A 23,621-nucleotide genomic window follows, 5' to 3' on the forward strand; every position below is an offset into this window, starting at 1 on the left:
CAGAACTCTAGATGCCATGGCAACGTAAAGGAAAAGTGTCAATAATTGGTAATAATCATCATCTTCTCCTAAACCCCTTTAACAATTTTGATGGAACTTCATAGGAATGATCCTTGGTTGGTTCTTTTTCAAAATTGTTCAAATAAATGAATTCAGTGCAGTTCTCTGGTTGCCATGGCAACCTAAAGGAAAAGCGTCAACAATTGGTTATTTTCATCATCTTCTCCGAAACTGCTTTGACAATTTTAATGAAACTTTATAGGAATGATCCTTGGTTGGTGCTTTTTCAAAATGCTTCAAAGAAATGAGTTCCATGTAGAACTCTTGTTGCCATAGCATCCTAAAGGAAAAGTGTCAACAATTGGTTATAATCATCATCTTCTCCTAAACTGCTTTGACAATTTTAATGAAACTTCATAGGAGTGATCCTTGATTGATGCTTTTTCAAAATTGTTCAAAGAAATGCATTCCATGCAGAGCTCTTGTTGCCATGGCAACCTAAAGGAAAAATTACAGAACTATTTTTGGTAAATACTATGAGGCCTATATATCGAGGGCTCAACGCAATAGTGTCGTAACTCCATTTTTTCACAAAATGATGTTTTTGCATTTTTCACATGCTTTAACAGTTTTACATCTGTCATAAAAATATTTTTGAAAAATATTGATTTTTAAGTACTTAAAATGAAAAGTTGTCCAAAAGTCGTATCTTAAATTGACTATTTTCATGTATGCAACACTGTCGTAACTTGAGTTACATACAGTGTTGCACTGAAAACTATGCAAAGTTCGATTAAAAAAAATATGCAACACTGTAGTAACTCAGTGAATTTCAATAAAATGATGTCATAATAATGATGCCATAGTGCTGTGATTTCACTTTTCTTAGAAAAGAAAACAACAACAGTAAACATATACATGTACATGTTAAAAATGATGAAATCCAAGTAATTTTGAAGATTTATTTGCACCACATCTGAAGATTACAGTTTTTAGGTGTTTTTGTTTGTTCTGTTTTTTAAATACTTATGAAATATTCCTTATCCTAGTTATGAATTGTAACTTGTGCTTATAAAAGTTAAATGATTACCTTAATATTTGATATTCTGAGGCGATATAAGTTATTGCAGTAGCATCTTAAGTGAATTAAGTCTTATCCTAATAAAACTGACTTTTTCCATAACTTACTTATCAAACTTATAGGATATTTATGGTAGCATTTTGATAAATAAATGAGTCTTACTAATACTTCTATACCATACTAGTTAAAATAGCTTGCATTTTTAATGTGGTATTGCAAATCTAATATTTGTAGAAAAAAAAGACTTAAGGCAAAATATTGTGATTTGGATAAGAATTTTTTCTCCCTGAAGTTGATAAGTCAAAATGGTTGGGAATCAAATAATGCTGATTCAAATGCAGTTCTTGTCAGTTTTTTTGTAATCAATCTTTAAATTTCACATCATGCTCCAAGCAAAAGCTACCTAAGACATCAAGGAAGCGAAGTGTTTTGTAGCAGAAGGAGACAATGTGTAGCAAATTTGGTGTGCGCATTAGTAACATCCTATACATTTCAACCAACAAACTGGAATGAGGAAACAATGGATGAAACTTTATTTAGGGGTGACAAACTTATAGCGGTCAATTTGAAAAGGCCATACTGGTCAACAGATGATATTCCTGATGTTCTGGACTTCGTTAACATTAACGGAGTCATGGCTCAGGAAGTGTCAGATGTATCAGACATCAGCAGTGAAGAATGTGGTTGTTTAGATGATGAGGACTCAGACAGCTACATTTTAGATTACTTGTTTCAAAATTAGGCAATGACAGACTTAAATAACATTTCAGAATTACTTCAAACATTTGATTTGAATACTTGAAGAGATGCTTGTGAAAATAATGTAAATGTTTGTGAAAGCTTGTATGATGATGATGATCCAGTTTACATCGAGTTATGATGTTGAAGGGAGTGGTATGGATAGTAATGTTGTTGATGGGAATAATGTTAGTTGGGATGCTGTGATGGGGTTGATGGCAATGATGTTGATGGGGGAGATGTTAATGGTTATGATGCTGATGTGGTTGTTGGCAATGGTGTTGATGGGATTGATGCAAATGGTTATGATGCTGATGTGGTTAATGGGGGAGATGTTAATGGTTATGATGCTGATGTGGTTGTTGGCAATGGTGTTGATGGGATTGATGCAGATGGTTTTGATGCTGATGTGGTTGATGGAAAGGGGGAAGGTCTTAATGGTTATGATGCTGATGTGGTTGGTGGCAATGATGTAAAGGGGGGAGGTCTTAATGGTTATGATGCTGATGTGGTTGGTGGCAATGATGTAAAGGGGGGAGGTCTTAATGGTTATGATGCTGATGTGGTTGGTGGCAATGATTTAAAGGGGGGGTCTTAATGGTTATGATGCTGATGTGGTTGATGGCAATGATGTAAAGGGGGGAGGTCATAATGGTTATGATGCTGATGTGGTTGATGGCAATGATGTAAAGGGGGGAGGTCTTAATGGTTATGATGCTGATGTGGTTGATGGAAATGATGTTGATGGGGAAGATGGTAATGGTCATGACGCTGATGTGGTTGATGGCAATGCTATTGATGGGGAAAAATATTAATGGATATGATGCTGATGTGTTTGGTGGGAATGCTGTTTATGGGGTTGATGGCAATGATGCTGATGGGGGAGATGAGAATGGTTATGATGCTGATGGTGTTGATGGCAATGCTGTTGATGGGGGGAGATGTTAATGGTTATGATGCTGATGTGGTTGATGACAATAATGTTGAAGGGGGAGGTGATAATGGTTATGATGCTGATGTGGTTGATGGCAATGAAGTTGACAGGGGAGGTTATAATGGTTATGATGCTGATGTGGTTGATGGCAATGATGTTGACTGGGGAGGTGGTAATGGTTATGATGCTGATGGTGTTGATGGCAATGCTGTTGATGGGGGAGGTGTTAATGGTTATGATGCTGAGGATGTGGATGGCAATGGTGCTGACGGGGAAGGTGTTAATGGTTATGATGCTGATGGTGTTGGTGGCAATGATGTTGATGGGGGAGATGTTAATGGTTATAATGCTGATGTGGTTGGTGGAAATGATGCTGATGGGGGAGATGTTAATGGTTATAATGCTGATGTGGTTGGTGGAAATTATGCTGATGGGGGAGATGTTAATGGTTATGATGCTGGTGGTGTTGGTGGCAATGATGTTGATGGGGAAGATGTGAATGGTTATAATGCTGATGTGGTTGATGGAAATGATGCTGATGGGGGATATGTTAATGGTTTTGATTCTCATGTGGTTGATGGCAATGCTGTTGATGGGGGAGATGTTAATGGTTATGATGCTCATGTGGTTGATGGCAATGATGTTGATGGGGGAGATGTTAATGGTTATGATGCTCATGTGGTTGATGGCAATGATGTTGATGGGGGAGTATTAATGGTTATGATGCTCATGTGGTTGATGGCAATGCTGTTGATGGGGAAGATGGTAATGGTCATGATGCTGATGTGGTTGATGGCAATGCTGTTGATGGGGAAATATGTTAATGGTTATGATGCTCATATGTTTGGTGGGAATGCTGTTGATAGGGTTGATGGCAATGATGATGATGGGGGAGATGTTAATGGTTATGATGCTCATGTGGTTGATGGCAATGATGTTGATGGGGAAGATGGTAATGGTCATGATGCTGATGTGGTTGATGGCAATGCTGTTGATGGGGAAATATGTTAATGGTTTTGATGCTGATGTGTTTGGTGGGAATGCTGTTTATGGGGTTGATGGTAATGATGCTGATGGGGGAGATGTTACTGGTTATGATGCTGATGTGGTTGATGGCAATGCTGTTGATGGGGGAGATGTTAATGGTTATGATGCTGATGTGGTTGATGGCAATGCAGTTAATGGGGAAATATGTTAATGGTTATGATGCTGATGTGGTTGGTGGGAATGCTGTTGATGGGGTTGATTGCAATGATGATGACGGGGGAGATGTTACTGGTTATGATGCTGATGTGGTTGATGGCAATGATGTTGATTGGGGAGATGTTAATGGTTATGATGCTGATGTGGTTGGTGGCAATGCTGTTGATGGGGGTGATGTTAATTATTTGATGCTGTTTGGGATGATGGCAATGAGGCTGATGTTGATGGTGATCTTTTTGATGAAGATGATGATATACCGTTGATTTATCTTGTTGACAAAGGGGAAGTTTCATTAGCTAATGGAAGTCAAAGCCCAATTTAAAAACCAACCAATGTAATAAACAGATTTATTAAGCTCGCTCATAAAGCAGATCATTCCAGATGTCCACCACCCCTTTTTCCCACATGACACTGCAGTGTCAAAGTTCAGGGTAGCCATCACAAATAAGAAAACTTGATTGTTTTGTATTGATGAATTCAACACATTGTATAGTCTGAAAATAGTTTTTCAGTCATCCGAAAAAATTAGCGAAATTGATTTTCTTGTTTTACTTGGTGTAATGCTGCTTTGACTAAAACATATTTTCTGGCAATGACCTAAAGTGTTTTTGAACCAGTTGAGTAGAGCTCACAGGACAAGTGAACTTGTGTATATTAATAAGAACTTCCCCTTTATGGAAACAAACCATATATTTGAAAACAATGGTCAATATTGTCATTTTTTTATGATATTTTCAAAAACATTTTTGCTGATTTTTTTTAAAAGAAATTTTATTGGACAGTCAGATGGAATTATCAAGAAATTTGCCAATTTTTGTCTGTTATATGGGAATGATTGTTTTAAAGTAAAGCATATAAAATGAAAGTATTTCAAAATTGAAGGACAGTATTGAAAGTGTGCTTAGCTTTGCGAAAATGATGTTAATTAGAGCTGTTTTTGAGTTTATGTTTAAATCATGTATCTATTCTTTGTTAAAGCTTTAAATAAACATTGTTGTTAAATTTGAGATGCAGGATGAACAAAATCTTGTTGTGAAAATTAAATACTTGAGTGATTAAATGTTCAAAAGTAATACAGTCATGTTGTGTTATTTCCTGATTTATGCTTCATTGTTTTATGGCGCGAAGAGTCTGACCCTTTCCCATTATTTAAGTGTAAAGTTAGACTTCTATTCAACTCGAATAACGAGCATTTTCAAACATGATGCACTATGGGTTGTAATAATTATCATAATTATATAAAAGTTGTCCATTAGAGTTTAGTTATTAACCATATTTCTAATTGATAATGACAAAAATATAAAGTGCTACAGTGTTGCATAAATATATTTTCTCAAATTGAAATAATATCAGGTGGAAAACTGTCGTAAGTCAAGTTACGACACTGTTGCATAAATATATTCTTTGATGAATCTGACTTTTGAGGTGGAAAACTGTAGTAAGTCAAATTTTCATCAAAATCATCTTTTGTGTTCAATAATTGAAGATAATATATTTTTTGGTTTAAAACTATCATACAGTACAACATTGTTATGTTCAAATACTTTAAATATATCCAACACAAATAAATTAAGAAAGTTTTTTCCTTCTCCTGAACAATTTTGAAAAATGGAGTTACGACAGTATTGCGTTGAGCCCTCGATATAGTGCTTAAATATTTGGTGTGTAACATTGTCTATTGGTTATCTACCATGTTAATTCAAATTATGCCCCTGGAGAAAAAAATGGCCTCACTCCGTTGGTTACAAGTTCATTATAAATACATTTTGTTAAAATCTGATAGTTATGTTAAGTTCACTCTCGAAGCAAGGGCAGCAAGTCTTGATATATGTTCTCCCTTTTTGTTGGAGATTCCACTTCTTTCTAAATTTAGTAACAAGGGAATAGATTTTAAATTTTATTAAGTCTTCAACATAATCACTTCTAAGGTAATTATTGTTCTTTTTTTAGGTTCATTAATTCAAATAATTATTATACACTTTATTCTTTAGGCCAGAGTTTTTTTGTTTTTTTTTTCGTTTTAAGGGAAATTTTTCAAAAATAAGTGCCAGGAGGAGGGAATAAAATTAACAAAAAGATGTCCAAAAATGAGCGTCGAGAAAAATAAATAAAAATAAGATGGATTTTCCGTACTTTTTCTTTTTTCGGGAAAAATTATAGAATGTATGTTTTGAAGTTGTGCACACTTGTTTTGTACTCCATAATGCCTGTTATATAATAGATCTGTATAATAAAGTCAAAACAAGATGTCATTTTCACAAGTAGCCACAATAATGCACCAGTCAATTGTAACCACGCCCACTCCTCCCAGGTCCGGAGAATAGCGGGGACTTTGACTTTCGGTCCAGGCAATCCTTGGTATTTAAAATCCCCGCCCTGCGGAGAGAAAGTACTGGTCAAATCCCCGCCAAATTCCCCTGCACTTTGAGGTAAGGCCCTTTCCCCACTATTTTCGGCGCAAAAACAAAACCACTGCATTCATTAGGCACTGCGGGGCCACCTGGAAGGTAAAAACACGGCCCATTTCTCTCATTATCCCCTAATTACCCAAGGACCTCGGGGGCCATGGTTACAATTGAATTGGTGCATAATCTGGTGCATAATGCACGTTTAAGGAACTTTTTTTAACATTTGGATATTCATTTTACTCCCTAAATGCCACAAGTCAACTGATTCACACCAATGAAAATATATTCTTCAACTGTAGCTCCACAGTATTTAACACTGCACGGTTAAATAAAAAATACACATATTATTATTATAATTATTATTATTATTATAATATATGCATGATTTTAACATGAGCATCTATGTTGTGAAGATACAGCTTTACTGCTTAACATAGACGTCCTCAGCCGAGTGCCCATCTGTCACTGGGTGTTTCGCCCCTTATCTAGGTACACCCTCTAGATGGCGGGGCAGTAGTGGTGATCAGTCACTACCTCATCTATGTTGGCTTCCAAGTCGGTTTGCTGCGTCGTAGCCAGAGCCAACTGGACGCCCTCTCTGCAGCTCTCCCAAGAGCGTGGACGGCGGTCTTCCTGACTCGTCCCTTGATGCCCACAGCTCCCAGCATTTTCAACGCTGACTGTGATGGAAAGCCTCTGCATCCAACTTCCACTGGGAAGAGCCACGTCTTCCAACCCCTCTCTCTACATGTGTCTACCAAGTCTTGGTATTTTCCCTTCTTCAGTTTGTATGCCTCCTCACATATCTCTTCCCAGGGTACTGTTAGCTCTACCAGTACAACCAGCTTTGGAGACCTGGACCAAAGTAATATGTCTGGCCGAAGGGTGGTATGGGCCACTTCCTCTGGAAACTTCAACTTTTTCCCCAGGTCTACCAACATGCCCCAGTTTTGCGATTCTTGTAGGATACCGCTACACACTGTTGTTGTCGGCTTCTTCTCCCCTTGTCTTACAAAGCTGATTAACTGGGGGCCTGTCTGTTTCAAAGGTCTCTTTTTTCTCCTCTCATATTCTAAGACATTTGCCATCTCTCTTAGAACCTGGTCATGCCACCAGGTATACCGCCCTTGCGCCAAAGCTGTTGGGCAAGAAGATAGTATATGCCGCAGCGATCCGGAATTCTCACACAGAAAGCAGGAAGGGTCTTCTAATAACTTCCACTGCTTCAAATTGGTTGGAGTGGGTAACATGTCATACACCGATCAGAGAAGGAAACTCAGTTGAAGTGGCTCATACCTCCATAGCTCCTGCCATGTGATTTTCCTCTTGTTCCACTTCGTCCAATTCCCCTGGGATCCAAGTTGTACCGCCTTTGCCGACCGTGCCTCCTCTTCTGCTCTCCGAACTTCTCCCTGAATCATGGTTCTCTTCTCTACATTATCAGAGTTCTGCCACCGCTGCTTCTTACTGATTCCCAAACCTTCTTTACCCTTGTTTGTAGTGCCTACAATATCCTGGTGTTTGAGGCTGCTTTCAGCCTGTTCTACAGCCTGGCTCACTGACCATTTCCTTCTCGTTCTAACTTCTATTCCTACTCCACTAATCTTACCATCACTTGAGTCTCTGAGTGTTAGTAGCAGACGTGTTTTAGCGACCTCGTACTCCTCGATGAGGGAGCTTATGGGCATCTGAATCTTTGTTGACTTGCCATAGAGTCCAATATTGGTAAAAGAAGGCGGAAGTCCAAGCCACCTTCTCAGATGCTTGCTAATTGCCTGCTCCAGTTTTTCAACTGTACTGATGGGGATTTCGTTTACCATTAATGGCCAAATGAGTCTAGGCAAGATACCATGCTGGAAGATCCATGCCTTGAACTTTCCCGGGAGTTCGGACTTGTCAATCCTCCTCAGCCCCTCTTCAATCTGCTGTTTTAGCCTGTCTTGGCTGCGGGTGTCCTTTAGTGTGGAATCAAACCACTTCCCTAAACACTTGATCGGGTTGTTGACAAGTGAAGGGATTTCCTCATCTTGTATGTCCAGCTTGAACTTGTCAGTCACCTTCACTTTCCTTACTACCAGACACCTTGACTTGACTGGTTTGAATAGCATTCTTGCCCAAGACACAGTTTTATCAAGTGCTTTGAGGATCCATCTCGCCTGGATATGGGTTTCTGTGGTAACTGTCATGTCATCCATGAATCCCCTATTTGATAGGAGCCTGATCCCAATACAGTGAAACTGCGTTCCCTCGAACAAGCTGTCGCTCGAGAACCGGTGTTCCCTCGAGGTCGGAGCTTGGTCCCGAACTTTTTTCCTTATATTTTCATATAAAATATTCCCACGCTGCCTTGAAACCTAATTATGTCGAGCAGTCGAGCAATATCCTCGGTCCCAAGTACACAAACGTGCACAAAACCTTATGGCTCCCTCGAGGACATAATTTCACACTTTTTCCCGAACGCGTGTTCCAAAATAAACAAACATTTGCTAGGTGTTAAAATTTTCGCAAGTTGTAAAAATTGCAATGACAGTTGAAAGGCAATTTGATAAGGGGTGAAAAACCGTTTTTCATTGTTAACGCATGACCGATATTAGTTGATATGGGCATTTGAGATGATAATTATGAGAAGTTACTGATAAGAAGTTAATTGTGAGAAATTTAAATGAGTTATGAAAATATGAATAAAACACTACCATATCAATTCAACATCGGATTGAACAGTTTCGCGAAACCGACATCTTGTCACAAGATGCGCCAATCAACAATCCTTGATTTTGCGAAACTTAAATCTGACTAAAGCCACAATATGTACTGTGATACAAATGTTGCTTGTTACGAAAATGTTACTTTTTTGTTAAAATAAACATTTCTATTTATTCATTTATTGTTTTTTCTTTTGCGTTTTACATTTAGTTTAAGACAAACTTTGAACATATTAGCGATTTCCACAACCCAACACATAATCGGTGTCTTAGTAAACAGTCTGTTTGACGACTTCAAACTTAAAATGCACTGATATTTCATATCAAACTGGAAAATTGAAAATCGGGTCGTTCGAAACATCGGATCCCTCGAGGTTTTGGCTCGGTCCCTGGCGACCTCGAGCGATTGCAGTTTTACTGTATTTGTAAGTGGGCCTCTTGATTCCCTCTCTGCTGCTTTGATAATCATGTTCATGCCCATGACAAATAAAATGACAGAGATGGTGCATCCTGTTACAATTCCTTTCTCAAGTGGTAACCAGTTTGTTGTCAAGTTGCCACATGAGAACCTCAGGTTGATGTTGCTGAAGTAGCTCATGATCAAGTTGCTAGCCTTGTCTGGTATATGGTAATGATGTAGTGCGACCTTGATTAGCTGGTGGGGTATGGAGCCGTAGGCATTTGCTAGGTCGAGTCATACTACTGTGAGATGCTTCTGGTTCATCCTTGCCTCATGTAGCAGTTGTGTGAGTGCGACGGTGTGTTCTACGCATCCGGAAAATCCGGGAATTCCTCCCTTTTGGACGGAGGTATCTACATATCCATTTCCTATCATGTAGGTTGTCATTTGCTTGGCCAGAATGGAGAAAAATATCTTGCCTTCAACACTCAGCAATGAGATGGTTCGGAATTGCTTGACAGTTTTGGAGTTCTTTTTACTTGGGACCATACAGCCCTTGGCCAGTTGCCAGCACTCTGGAATTGTTCCTTTCCTCCACACTACACGCAAGAGAAAAAACAGTGTCTGTAAAAGCTTTGGGCATTTCTTGTAAACCTTGTATGGGATGCCACTTGGACCTGGAGCTGAGCATGAACGTGTCTTTTTCACCACATCATTAACCTCTTTCCATGTTGGTTCATTCATATTCAATGGGGTGAATGGCTCTTCCATTGGTTGAATTCTATCACATTCTCCCAGGGTTTCGCTTCGGTATGGATCATAATGGGTTTCCCTAAGGTGCTGTTCAACCTCATCCTGGCTACTTTCGAGCTTTCCAGACTTCTCCTCGCTCAACAAACTCCTCGTGTATTTGTAAGGGTTTGAGGTAAAGGCCGTCTCTTCTTTGCCTTTTCCCTTCTTTTACACCTCAGCCTTTCTGCATTGGTTAGTGCCTTCAACCTTGCTCTTAACTGTTCCCTGAGCTGCACAATACCTTCTTTCTTTGCATCACTTGAGCACCTATACCTCTTCCTCAGCGACCGCAATTCTGCTCTGATCTTCTTTATTTCGCAGAGTCTCCTGTTTGGAGTAAGTGGCTTTTTGGGGAGGTCGGGTTTCTTCTCTAGCCCAAATCTCTCCTTTCCTAGGGCATAGGTAAGTGTAGGTAGTGCACGCAACTTCTTCTTGACTGCCCCTGTCAGTGCTGACTGTAGAATAAGGTTTAAGTCCTCATCGAATTGAGCCCAGCTGCTGTCATTCATCTTCGGCTAAGACTGCACCCTAACTACATGACTCAAACCCACAATACTGCACCCTAACTTCATGCAGACAACGCGAAAACTTTTTCTTCTTCACAGGACATTGCGACAGGTAAACACTGAAAGTTTACCTGTCGCACCAAATTTTTACCTGTCGCAATGTTACAAACAGTATTCAGTTACATCAGCCTAAACCTTGATTTTAAGCCTCTTTTTTAAATAAGTTTTGTAATTTCCCATTATAACAGGTTTAGATCACTTTGGTTAGATTTGTCTTACAGTACAATAATAAATTACAAAAAAAAAGCCAAACATAATGTAAAAAAATCAATATTCGGATCTTATAAATGTCATAATTTTTTTCTTCCCTTGCCTCCCAAAAAAAAACTCATCTGGTTCGTCTACCCATGGAACAGCTAGATCTTACTCTTTTTATTCATCTTTAAATTAAAGATACAATACGGTTAAAAAATGTAACGAATTGTACTACTAGTCAAACTCAGGCACAACATTTATGCAAAAACGAAAGTAGAGTTCTTGTTATTGGCAATGTTAAACAGAGCGGAAAGAAAGTCAGCTCGGTATATTAATCATCATATTTAAATTAACACGATTGCCAGGAACCACTACATACGGAATTTTGTAATTTCCGAACATTTCCGTAAAATAAAAGTATAAGAGTACGAGCTGAAATCGGAACCTTACGCCTTTTATCGGCTTTTACGAAAACATGTCGAAACGGGGTTTACAAATAGTGAAACACGGATTAACACGCTGAATAATCATGATATAAAAATAACTCTGAACATTTATTTAGAAACTGAAAGTAAATTTTCCGAAAATTAAACGGTGCTGACTTTAATTTTTCACCGGACATTGTGACCGACCAAAACAAAAGTTTCGTCGGTCAAAATTGAAATATACCGGACATGTCCGACTGTCCGACGGACATTCACATTGTCTGTTCATGACTCAAACCCACTAGACTGCACCCAAACTACATGACTCAAACCCACAAGACTGCACCCTAACTACATCACTCAAACCCACAATACTGCACCCTAACTACATCACTCAAACCCACAAGACTGCACCCTAACTACATCACTCAAATCCTCAAGCACCCTTGTTACATTACTGTACCTAACAATACCGCACCCTTATAGCTATACTAAAATAATTATTGTAAAATGGTGAATTTTGGTGAATGTTAACATAAAATTGTTCATACGGACAAATCCCTGGGTACATGTTTATTAAATGGATAGATGTTCATGGATAGATGTTCATGTTTATATTTTCATTTGTAGGTTGATGGTAGATGCAGAGAAAGATGAAGCTGAAGTGGTTTGGCGGCAACTCTGAGGTCAGTCAGCAAGTGAGCTATGCTGAGATGTCCAGTGGATCAGGGTTTACGATGCTGTCCCTCTCTCAGGGGGTTCAGGTTGGTGTGTATGGGGAAAAAAGGGAGCTAAGCTTTGAGCGAGTTAGTGGCTGCAGCACTTGTGAGGAGGTTTGTCTAGCATTGGCTGAAACCCAAGGGATAGCACCAGCAGTGGTTGACTGTTTTGGTCTGGCTTTTGATAACAGTCAGGATGGTAGATACACTTGGCTTGCACCTGGTGAGTTGCCTGATCTGGGAGAAAAAAAGTTGTGTTTTAGAATGAGATTTGTACCTGTAAAAGAGAAATGTCGAGATATGTTGAGTCAGTACAATGCTTGTTTGCAGTATCTGTTTTATCAAGTAAAATACGACTATGTGCACGGTGACCTCAAGTACCTAAAGGGTCAGGAAAAAGACAAGGACTCGCGCGGTGTTGGGGCCTTTGTCATCTTGATAATGATGCGGATTTCTGCACAAAATACAGGGACAGAAGAAAATGTGGAAAACTTCTTTAGAAGCATCAGCTTGAAAGACTTTTTTCCGCCTGCTCTAACTAGAAATTTTATTGACAAAAGATTTCTAGAAGGTAGCATTCGAAATAAATTAAAAGACTATCAGGATAAAAACCCAAGTGACAGTTACCCTGCAGACATCTTGATGCGATCATTCTTAGAACACATACTGCAGAGCGACAAGGACTTTTATGAAGAATCCTATTCCGCATATCAACTGGATTTAGAAAACATTCAAGTGCAGGAAAGTGACACTTCTGGGCACACACAATATACGAATGAACTGAGGATGAAAAGTTCTTCAGCAGTATCGCTGTCGATAAATTTGAATGGGGACTCCTCAAAGCTGAAAATCATTTCTGGGGTGAGTTTTGAATTGAAACTTCATTCAATATTGGTGGACCTTTTTTCAGTTCTGTGAAGTTATTTATATTGGAGAATCCTGCCTGTAAAGATTAGTTACTCTGAGATTTCCTCTGAAAGATATTGATTTTAATATCCTCGACAAAATTTTGAAAATATATAATAAAAACAGTAGTTTATTTAAAGTAGTCTTAGGTCTCGTATTTGATTTAGTCACCAATCGGAATGCTTACTATAATGCTCTGTATTTTCCAGAAACCTTCCTGTGAGATTTTTCTGCAGAAAATTTATGAGGTTAAATTGCAGCAGTTAACATTTGAAGGAATGGACTGGTTTGAAGTGCAAATTATAGCACAGGCCCAATACGAGGTAACATATTGTTCATAATTGGAATGCTAAGCGATAAAATATATGTTTTTTATGCTATACTCTTTAGGGGCATATGCATTTGCCCTTGTCTGTCTGTCCAGTCATTACAAAATCTGATGTGTGTGTGCATCCTGTACAGAGTTATGGCCCTTTACTTACCGGTTGTTAAAAAATAGGCTATAGAGCATGCAAAATTGTGTCCGGGGTATCTGCAAAAGTTTGGAAACCAGTCACAAAACTTTAAAGGCATTTTACCAAGCATGTTATGTTGTGCACCTGGGGTTCAGTGTGGAGCTGCATTAAGTAGGTGCCGAGTTGTCACTTAGTTAAGAAATTGCCTATAGAGCTAGCAGCCCTTCTTTTCCTACTTTTCCCTATTTTGTTTAGGTTTCTACTTTTCCATTCTTTTTCTTGAAAAAGCCCTACTATCCTTACTTTTTGGTAAAAATATTTCGAGAAATAATAGAAAAGTTTTAACTAAATGCATTGATTGAAATACATAGTCTAAACCTTGATTTTAATTAAGAAGCCACTTCTAGTATTTCGGTAGGATTAGTTGATGCAGTTGGTCTCCAGTGCTGCAAGTGGGGTTCTATGATGAGAGGTTCTTCTCCTCATCCTGTGGCTGAATTCCTCTTGAAGCATTGGTTTGTAGGCAAAGCTTACTACATGTACATCACAATTGATGAATAGGTTTTTTAATCATTTTAAATATTTGCATCAAATAAAGGTCAGGAAAGAACCCTACTGTCCCTACTTTTTGCTCTTAATATCCCTATTTTACCCTTCTTTTTTAAAAATATCTTCCTACTTTTATCCCAATTTTTTTGTTATTGGTCACTTAAAAGCCTGAGTAAGGAATCCTGAGTCTTGTGTATCACCAAAAGTTTATGAACCAGAGTCAAAACACTGAAATTTCAGAGAAATGTTAACCAGCAAATGAAGTTGTTCATCTGGGGATTTTATTTATCTGTACCAAGCAGAGTAATGGTTCTTAAATTGGGACATGTGTTCTGTACATACAGACATTGTATTGCATACAAGACCTACGACCCTATCTCAAGTTCAAGGGTCATACTAAGAGTTTAACCATTATGGAATGCTGCAGATATGCACATATATAGAGTTTATTTGGTCCTGTTCGGGCGGTTACTCTGTCATGCCAGGAGATATTTGAAAATTACTATGCATGTATGTTTGGTACATTAAGATGACGTGTCACATGCAAGACCTAACTTCTTACCGCTTACAGCATCACTCCTCCACACTTGACGTCAGTCATCATTCGGGCTGGCATATGCTTATAGATTATGATAGCTCTTCTTAATTATAGGCATATATCAGTAATTGCATAATTGTTTTAACTGGACTCTAACATCTCCTGTTAGTTAATATCTTTAGTTCTAACTGACTATAGGGAAAAATATGATATTAAAGTATTAAACAGTATTATACAGCCATCAAACCTTACTTTAATTTTTATCAGCATGTGATGTTGTGCAACTGTTTATTTTAAAGCACATTCATTGACAATGGGTAGAATAATGGCCCTTGCTTTTGTGACAAAGGATGAAAGTCCGTCTGACCGTCCGTCCGACTCAATAACTCAGAATATTATGGACAGATTTTAAAATAACTTGCCACATGTGTTCGGCATACCAAGACAACATGTCGCGTGCAAGAACCGTGTCCCTACCTCTAAGGTCAAGGTCACACTTAGGTGTTTATTCACATTGGAATGCTGCAATAAGGACATAGAGTATAGGTTGTCGTGTCCGGGCTGTAACTTTCCCTTGTACGGACAGATTTTAAAATAACTTGCCACATGTGTTCGGCATACCAAGACGACGTGTCGCGTGCAAGACCCGTGTCCCTATCTCTTAGGTCAAGGTCACACTTAGTGTTTATTCACAATGGAATGCTGCATATAAGGACATAGAGTATAGGTTGTCGTGTCCGGGCTGTAACTTTCCCTTGTATGGACAGATTTTACAATAACTTGCCACATGTGTTCAACATACCAAGACGACGTGTCGCGTGCAAGAACCATGTCCCTACCTCTAAGGTCAAGGTCACACTTAGGTGTTTATTCACAATGGGTTGCTGCATATAATGACATAGAGTATAGGTTGTCGTGTCCAGGCTGTTACTTTCTCTTGTATGGACAGATTTTAAAAATACTTGCCACATGTGTTCGGCATACCAAGACGACGTGTCGCGTGCAAGATCCGTGTCCCTATTTCTTAGGTCAAGGTCACACTTAGTGTTTATTCACAATGGAATGCTGCATATAAGGACATAGAGTATAGGTTGTCGTGTCCGGGCTGTAACTTTCCCTTGTATGGACAGATTAAAAATAACTTGGCACATGTGTTGAATTACCAAGACGATGTGTCGGGAGCAAGACCCGTGTCCCTACCTCCAAGGTCAAGGTCACACTTAGGTGTTTATTCACAATGGAATGCTGCATATAAGGACATAGAGTATAGGTTGTCGTGTCCAGGCTGTAACTTTCCCTTGTATGGACAGAATTTAAAATAACTTGCCACATGTGTTCGACATACCAAGACAACGTGTCGCGTGCAAGAATCGTGTCCCTACCTCTAAGGTCAAGGTCACACTTAGGTGTTTATTCACAATGGAGTGCTGCATATAAGGATACAGAGTATTGGTTGTTATGTCCGGGCTGTAACTTTTTCTTGTATGGACAGATTTTAAAATTACTTGCCACATGTGTTCGACATACCAAGATGACATGTCACGTGCAAGACCAATGTCCCTACCTCTAAGGTGAAAGATACACTTAGTGTTTATTCACAATGGAATGCTGAATATACGGACATAAGAATGTAGGTTGTCAAGTATGGGTGGTATTTTTTATGTTCAGAGGCAATTTAAAATAACTTGCCGTATGTATTTGTTTAATCTTTAACTTTTCATGTACTGACCTTGTTCATAGGTCAATGGCACATTCGGGGGCATTCGTCACATACTGTGACAGCTCTTGATGTTGATGGATTGAGTAAAAATAAATTGTTATAACGGAGAACAACTCGATCACATTGTTTTAAATTGTTTCATAAATGAAGTTATTTAAGGGCTGAATTTCATTTTGATTTGATCAACGATTGTGTTTATGTGATTTGAATGTGATGGCCTGACTAGCTGTTCCTCCATTTCCTACTGGGTATGAATACAGCAGACCTTTATAACTTTAACAGCCTTATGTCAATATTCACTGACATTTATCTGTACTTTCTACAGAAAGTGTACTTCAAAGACCAATTGGAGAGCCACTCATTTGTAACATGCCTTGAGAAATATTGCTTGCTCATGTTCAACTACTACACAAGCCTGTGCCCCGACCTGCAGTCACCACGCATACACAAACAATATCAGGTCCGTGCACATGGACCTGTTAGGTAAGTACTTGGATATGGTGCATACTTGTTTTGATGATTTGTATCCTTTTTCTGTTGTTCACTATCTATGTTTTATAACATATATTTTGTTTATGGTCCTCCAAGTTATCTTAAATCTGTAATACTGTTATAATAGTCCATTGACATGAACAATACAATAACTTAAAAATAACAACAAAAAAGTAAAAAATACAGTTATAGCCACTTCATGAATTTCAATGGATTTTATTTTCTGTTTTCTGCTTTATTGGATATTAACTCCATACCAGTAGACATACATACTACTTCTAGTGATCATCCATACAATTAATCATATATATCACTGATCATCCATACAATTAATCATATATATCACTTATCAACCATACAATAACTCATATATATCACTGATCATCCATACAATTAATCCTATATATTACTGATCATCCATACAATTGATCATATATATCACTGATCAGCCACACAATAAATCATATACATCACTGATCATCCATACAATTAATCATATATATCACTGATCGTACATACCAGTTAACACCATACCAATGATCATACATACCAGTAATCATTTATATCACTGATCATACATACAATTAATCAAATACATCACTGATCAACCATACAATCAATCATATATATCACTGATCATCCATACAATTAATCATATACATCACTGATCATTCATACAATTAATTATAAATATCACTGATAATCCATACAATTGATCATATATATCACTGATCGTACATACCAGTTAACACCATACCAATGATCATACATACCAATAATCATTTATATCACTGATCATACATACCAGTAATCATATATATCACTGATCATACATACCAGTAATTATGCATACCAGTGAGGCCACAATAAGGAAGAAGTTGAGTCAGCGAGGTCTCCAGTGTCGCGATTGGTACGTTTTGCGCTCAAATCTTCAGAAGTTCGGACAGTATGATGTTCTCTATCTCAGGACACCCAAGGACAAATCTCTCATAGTCAGAAGCTTTGGAAAGGTGAGCATTGCGTTATTATTTTATCATCGTGGGTAATGTATACGACCATTGTGTGTATGTACAGACCACATACATGTACCAATTTATAGTCCTCTATGCATGACAGACACCATACTCTATCACCATTTTAGGACATACACTTAGGCCACACCAAATAGATATTTCGTTCCGCGGATTTTTGAAAATGTAAAAAAAAATATTTATTTTTTTTTGTGCGCCCGCACCTCCATTTTGATAGCCAAGCAGATTTTTTTCAGGTAATAATTTATTAAAAGGCTAAAAGTAATCTAGTATAATTTTTCTACGCTAGTTTTCGTGTTTTTGTAAAGGGAAGTTACCGATGCATAGTGTTTTTATACTGTATATCGATCTGTTTAGCATGGGTTTCAATAAATTCAATCAAAATGGCGGCTTCCGGTATAAACAATGTGGCTCGAAGTTTTGAAATTAAATCTTATTTTTGACAATAAATATGTTTTGAGCATGCTTGAAGTCATTGTTGATCGTCTCATGCACTAAAGGAGCATTATTTAAAGCAATCATTATGCAATAAAGCATGTGTATCTAAGACTGGTAGCGATTATATTGCATAATTAGTGACTCGTTTTGAATGGAAATCGGACAGGTCAACTTAACTGGAACATGAGTCATTGTTTGGTCCAAATTGATGTATCAAGCTCATTTTTGATCAAATTCTGACAAAACAACAGTTTTGAACAAATATCTTTTCACAAATAGCGATTTAAACACTTGTCTGGAAATACCTCAACATAAGTAAGCCTAAGTTTATCACCTTATATTTTGTTTTTATTTGCAGCATAAACCGGGATTGTAATGCACTTCTCAATTGTAACCACTGCCCCGCCCACCCCTCGCCCTTGTTCCAGGGGTATACCGGGGACAGCAGAGGCAATGGGCTGTGTTTTTACCTTTCAGGTGGCCCCGCAGGGCCTAGTGAATGTGGTTTTGTCTTCATATTGAAAATAGTCGGGAATGGGCCTCACATAGGTATTCAGGGTTGCAGGGCCATTTGGCAGGGATTTTACCACCAGCAGTGTGTCCCTGCAGGTCGGGTATTTTACCCGGGTGTTGAGAGAGCGGAAGTCAAAGTCCCCGCTATTCCGGACTTGGGGGGGGGGCATATACAATTGGCTGGTGCATAAAAACATCTAAATAACCAAAAAAAAGTACTCTGAAAAATACCCTTGTTCTTTTTGTTTTAATAAGCACTTGTCATTGCATTTCCTGTGATAATAAAAACAAAATTTAGTCTATGTTATATGGAGTCTGATGTTTTATGATGCCTGTGTAAGTGATCATTTTTTTACAAATCCCAAATCAATCCTAAGTTATGTCTAAATACAGTTGCATATGATGTTAAACTGATTCAGGTAGATTTATATAAGTCGTTTCAAACTTTTAACTAAAAGCAGTGTTATTTATTATTATGAATATTATGTCATATGAATATTATGTCATATTAAAGTACGTTTTAATTATATAAGAAATTAGCTTTATCCATATAATGTTTGTACTAAACACGGATGAATAAATAGTATGTATTCCCAATGTCCATCAGAGGTTCAGTTCAAGATGGCATTAAAATGGGTATAAGGGCAATTATTTTGAACAATCTTTCTTATTTATATTGAATATAAGGAAAAATATATTTTTCGCTCTTCGCTCGCGTCGGATTTTATGAATACTGACAAAAAATTTTTTTTTTTTTTTTTTTCGGTCGCTCGCTCCACATTAATTTGGTGTGGCCTTATAGAAACACATAGAATTCCTGATTATATGGCAACTTACAGAAGAGTGGAGCTTGTATGATATCATGTTGTTTTGAGCTGATTTTTTTATCTTCTGAAGTGGTCAGTTATGGACATATTTTTTTTTTTCAAACTAGAAATAGCCCCAATTTCTTAAATAAACCTAGTTAGTACAATACGCTTAAGTATCACATTTCATTCAAATTAATATATTGTTATTACTTTTAATATAATTGATAACTGTTAAACAACACATACTAATATAAAATATAGTGTGCTGAGCTTGATCTTGTTATAAATGCTAGTGGACAAATTTTTGTATGAGAAAATGGAATGTTCTCTTTTCCAGGTAATGGAGCGGGAAGATGGTTTAGTTCTAGAAGGATCCCAGGCTGATCCTGTGTCTCCCAAACTGTTCTTTAGGCAACAGGCAAAGGCTCTGGGATTCCTGCCCAGCAATGTAATACCGGTCCAGCCACAGTCAGAAGGTGAGTTTATATGCAGTTTAGGAATATTTTATTTTTCATAAAGCCAAAAAAAAAACACCTGTGTTTCCGGTAACATGGCGAAAAAAAAAGGTCGGTCGGTCGGGATTTTTTTTTTCTTTTTACAGTTTTCGATTTCATGTAAATTTTGTTGCATCAAATCAATTATATTACTGGTTGAGAAGCAGTTTCCGACATTTTTTTAACGTTTTTATTGAATTATTTATACGTGTTTAAATATCTACTAAAATTGTTCACATTTTATATAACTACAGCTCAAGCTGCTATTGTCGATATATTTCTTACATGTGTGACGTCACATATAGTGTATCTAATAGGGGCGCAAAGAGGGTACTTACATTGTTCTGATTAGCTTGTGATGAGAAGCAGTTTCCGACAATTTGAATGCGGGGCATATTTAAGGTGCCTGTTGTGTGTTTTTATTTTCCGTTTATTTAATAAACTAAATATAAGACTGTAATAAGAGAAATGTTATTTAATTTTTCAGCATTTTCGAAAAATTTAAACCTTAAAATTTACGACATTCAATTCATACTCGAAATCAGGCAGAGACTGAATATCAATGATTTTTTTTTATTCATTTCTGATGGAAACTTGTGTTTGTATACATTTAAGTGAATGTGGATGCGAAACATTAGCATGACACCAGTGTTCACAAATATGTACACAATGATCATCGTTTGTATAAGTCAATTAAGGAAAACGTTGTAGCTATTAATAGATATGCAAATTAGGTTCACACGCATGCGCAATACGCTGCGCGTGCAGATCCCCCACGTGCAAGTTTGTGTCCAAAATGAAAAATAAAAATTAAACATTAAATAATAATAAAAGTTTCTTATGTGTCTCGGTAAGAATTTCAACTTTTGATTGCCTAGTTACATATAGTTGAATTGCAGTACCTTCTTTATGAAGATCTAAGGAACGTATGCGAAAAAGCGATTTGTCGGAAACTGCTTTCCGTCGGAAACTGCTTCTCAACCAGTATATCTAAGTTTTCCATAATTAACAAAAAGTCAGAAAAAAACAGCATGGTTCAATGTCTGAAATCATTTCCTTACCTTTGACTACCGTATTTTCCCGCCAATTTTGCCCATGAAATTTGGTGTTTTACTCCTTTATAAGACGCGATCGGTTTTTAGAACAAATCCAGCACTTCTAATTTCTATAAGTCTATGATGATGATCTAGCGAAACAGTCATTTATCAACTAAATTTGTTAATTTGCTTGAATAAAATTGCGATTTTTTTGTCAACTGTGAGCTCTCTTATGTGGAGGTAGGTTAATAATAGAACAAGTAAATGCGGATATGGATTTATTTTATGTATCTTATTTTATTATTTATAATTTATCATTATTCTCATTACAATCAAAGTTTCATGCATATTCGTAGTGAATTAAAACATTTTGGTCATTGTTTTAAGATTCCCAGACGACGATTATTGATTATTATATTTTTTCGATCGTATGGTATTTTCTTACCAGCCTAGACGAAATCCTGGCAATCAAATGGTATTATACTGTATCCGACCAACCGATTTAAAGACAAACCATAGCCACACGCCTTTGATCTTATTATCTTATTACAGCTTGTGCTCTGACGTCACAAATTGTACCGTTTGATCTGCAGCCGACACATTCCTATGAATGTGTTGTTATAACTTTTGCAGGTTTTTGTTTGGATTTCAGTTGAAGGGACTTAAATGAAATAAATAACCATTGATAACTGCGGATAAATTAATGTAACAATTAATGAAATGTGAACCACACAGTTTATAAGCCTGCATGAATTCGCAAAGCTTATCGAAAGAAGCCTGCATGATATTCGCAAAGCCTAATGTAAAATAAAGTAAGTTCTATTTTGGACATGGATAAAATAACATCGCGAACTATATCCTAAATATTTTCATTATAAAGACAGCAAAATGTGTCTCCTGTGATCAACTTCGTGTTTGGACCATAAACATGCGTTTGCCAATTTAAACTAAAAGATATCGGACAGGGATCACCAAACTCCGCCCTTTTGTTTCCCTGTTGACAAAGCGTCTCGGTAATACATAATCAGGAATGAAAGTTTATTTCCCGGGAACAGAGACAGACAAACAATGAAAATAATGACGATATATTTAATTTTTGGTTTTTTACTTTTATGCCTAAAAAAGATTAAGGTCGGTGAGTTAAACATAGGGTCGGTCGGGTTACCGGTGTAAATGATCATCCGTATGGCAAACCTAGCAGTCATGTTGAAACATATTGTTTAAAACTATTTCAAAATGTGGCAACTGAATTTATGTAATAAGTTAATAAATCTCAAATGTAGAAAACTGTCTGATATAGAGGTTTCAATCAATCAGCCTGTGAATAATGCTCTACAAGTTCAGAAACATTCTCATTTTCACTTATGAATTTGTTTCAGGATGTGACATTGTACAGAACCTCTTGACGAAGCATGCAATTACCTTGCAAAATGCCATTGACCTTGAGACTGAAGAGGAGGAAAAAAGACGTATTGCCAGTCAGCCCAAGGTCTACATGGCTGGTCAGGTCAACATTGCTGCTAAGATAGGTGAGTTGCCAGTCAGCCCAAAGCCTACATGACTGGTCAGTTCAACATTGCTGCTAAGATAGGTGAGTTGCAAGTCAGCCCAAGGTCTACATGGCTGGTCAGGTCAACATTGCTGCTAAAATAGGTGAGTTGCCAGTCAGCCCAAGGTCTACATGGCTGGTCAGGTCAACATTGCTGCTAAAATAGGTTAGTTGCCTGTCAGCCCAAGGTCTACATGGCTGGTCAGGTCAACATTGCTGCTAAGATAGATGAGTTGCAAGTCAGCCCAAGGTCTACATGGCTGGTCAGGTCAACATTGCTGCTAAAATAGGTTAGTTGCCTGTCAGCCCAAGGTCTACATGGCTGGTCAGGTCAACTTTGCTGCTAAAATAGGTTAGTTGCCTGTCAGCCCAAGGTCTACATGGCTGGTCGGGTCAACATTGCTGCTAAGATAGGTGAGTTGCAAGTCAGCCCAAGGTCTACATGGCTGGTCAGTTCAACATTGCTGCTAAAATAGGTCAGTTGCCAGTCAGCCCAAGGTCTACATGGCTGGTCAGGTCAACATTGCTGCTAAAATAGATGAGTTGCCAGTCAGCCCAAGGTCTACATGGCTGGTCAGGTCAACTTTGCTGCCAAGATAGGTGAGTTGCCAGTCAGCCCAAGGTATACAAGGCTGGTCAGGTCAACTTTGCTGCCAAGATAGGTGAGTAGCAAATCAGCCCAAGGTATACATGGCTGGTCAGGTCAACATTGCTGCCTAGATAGGTGAGTTGCCAGTAAGCCCAAGGTCTACATGGCTGGTCAGGTCAAAATTGCTGCCAAGATAGGTGAGTTGCAAGTCAGCCTAAGGTCTACATGGCTGGTCTGGTCAACATTGCTGCCAAGATAGGTGAGTTTCCAGTCAGCCCAAGGTCTACATGGCTGGTCGGGTCAACATTGCTGCCAAGATAGGTGAGTTGCCAGTCAGC

The 23,621-nt window shown here is 37.9% G+C and overlaps 3 protein-coding genes across 3 annotated transcripts in view; 2 read left to right on the top strand and 1 right to left on the bottom strand.

The window, feature by feature from the left end:
- The first annotated feature begins 2,633 nt into the window (after positions 1 to 2,633).
- On the top strand, positions 2,634 to 4,414 carry LOC128204529 (uncharacterized). The gene is made up of 4 exons (XM_052905941.1): positions 2,634 to 3,030; positions 3,085 to 3,326; positions 3,932 to 4,048; positions 4,328 to 4,414. The coding sequence occupies exons 1-4, from the start codon at positions 2,634 to 2,636 to the stop codon at positions 4,412 to 4,414; spliced, it is 843 nt and encodes a 280-aa protein (XP_052761901.1).
- A 2,489-nt stretch (positions 4,415 to 6,903) lies between these two features.
- LOC128204530 (uncharacterized) lies at positions 6,904 to 7,305 on the bottom strand. Its single transcript, XM_052905943.1, has one exon. The coding sequence runs from the start codon at positions 7,303 to 7,305 to the stop codon at positions 6,904 to 6,906; it is 402 nt and encodes a 133-aa protein (XP_052761903.1).
- A 4,752-nt stretch (positions 7,306 to 12,057) lies between these two features.
- The window catches only part of LOC128205369 (uncharacterized), a 31,141-nt gene continuing 19,577 nt past the window's right edge, over positions 12,058 to 23,621 (top strand). Inside the window, 6 exon segments of the mRNA XM_052906947.1 lie at positions 12,058 to 13,024; positions 13,279 to 13,392; positions 16,657 to 16,814; positions 17,680 to 17,833; positions 19,952 to 20,090; positions 22,525 to 22,674. Coding sequence (XP_052762907.1) covers positions 12,086 to 13,024; positions 13,279 to 13,392; positions 16,657 to 16,814; positions 17,680 to 17,833; positions 19,952 to 20,090; positions 22,525 to 22,674 — 1,654 coding nt within the window. The 5' untranslated portion in view covers positions 12,058 to 12,085.

This window comes from Mya arenaria, chromosome 10 (genome assembly GCF_026914265.1).
Source record: "Mya arenaria isolate MELC-2E11 chromosome 10, ASM2691426v1".
NCBI classification, from domain to species: domain Eukaryota; kingdom Metazoa; phylum Mollusca; class Bivalvia; order Myida; family Myidae; genus Mya; species Mya arenaria.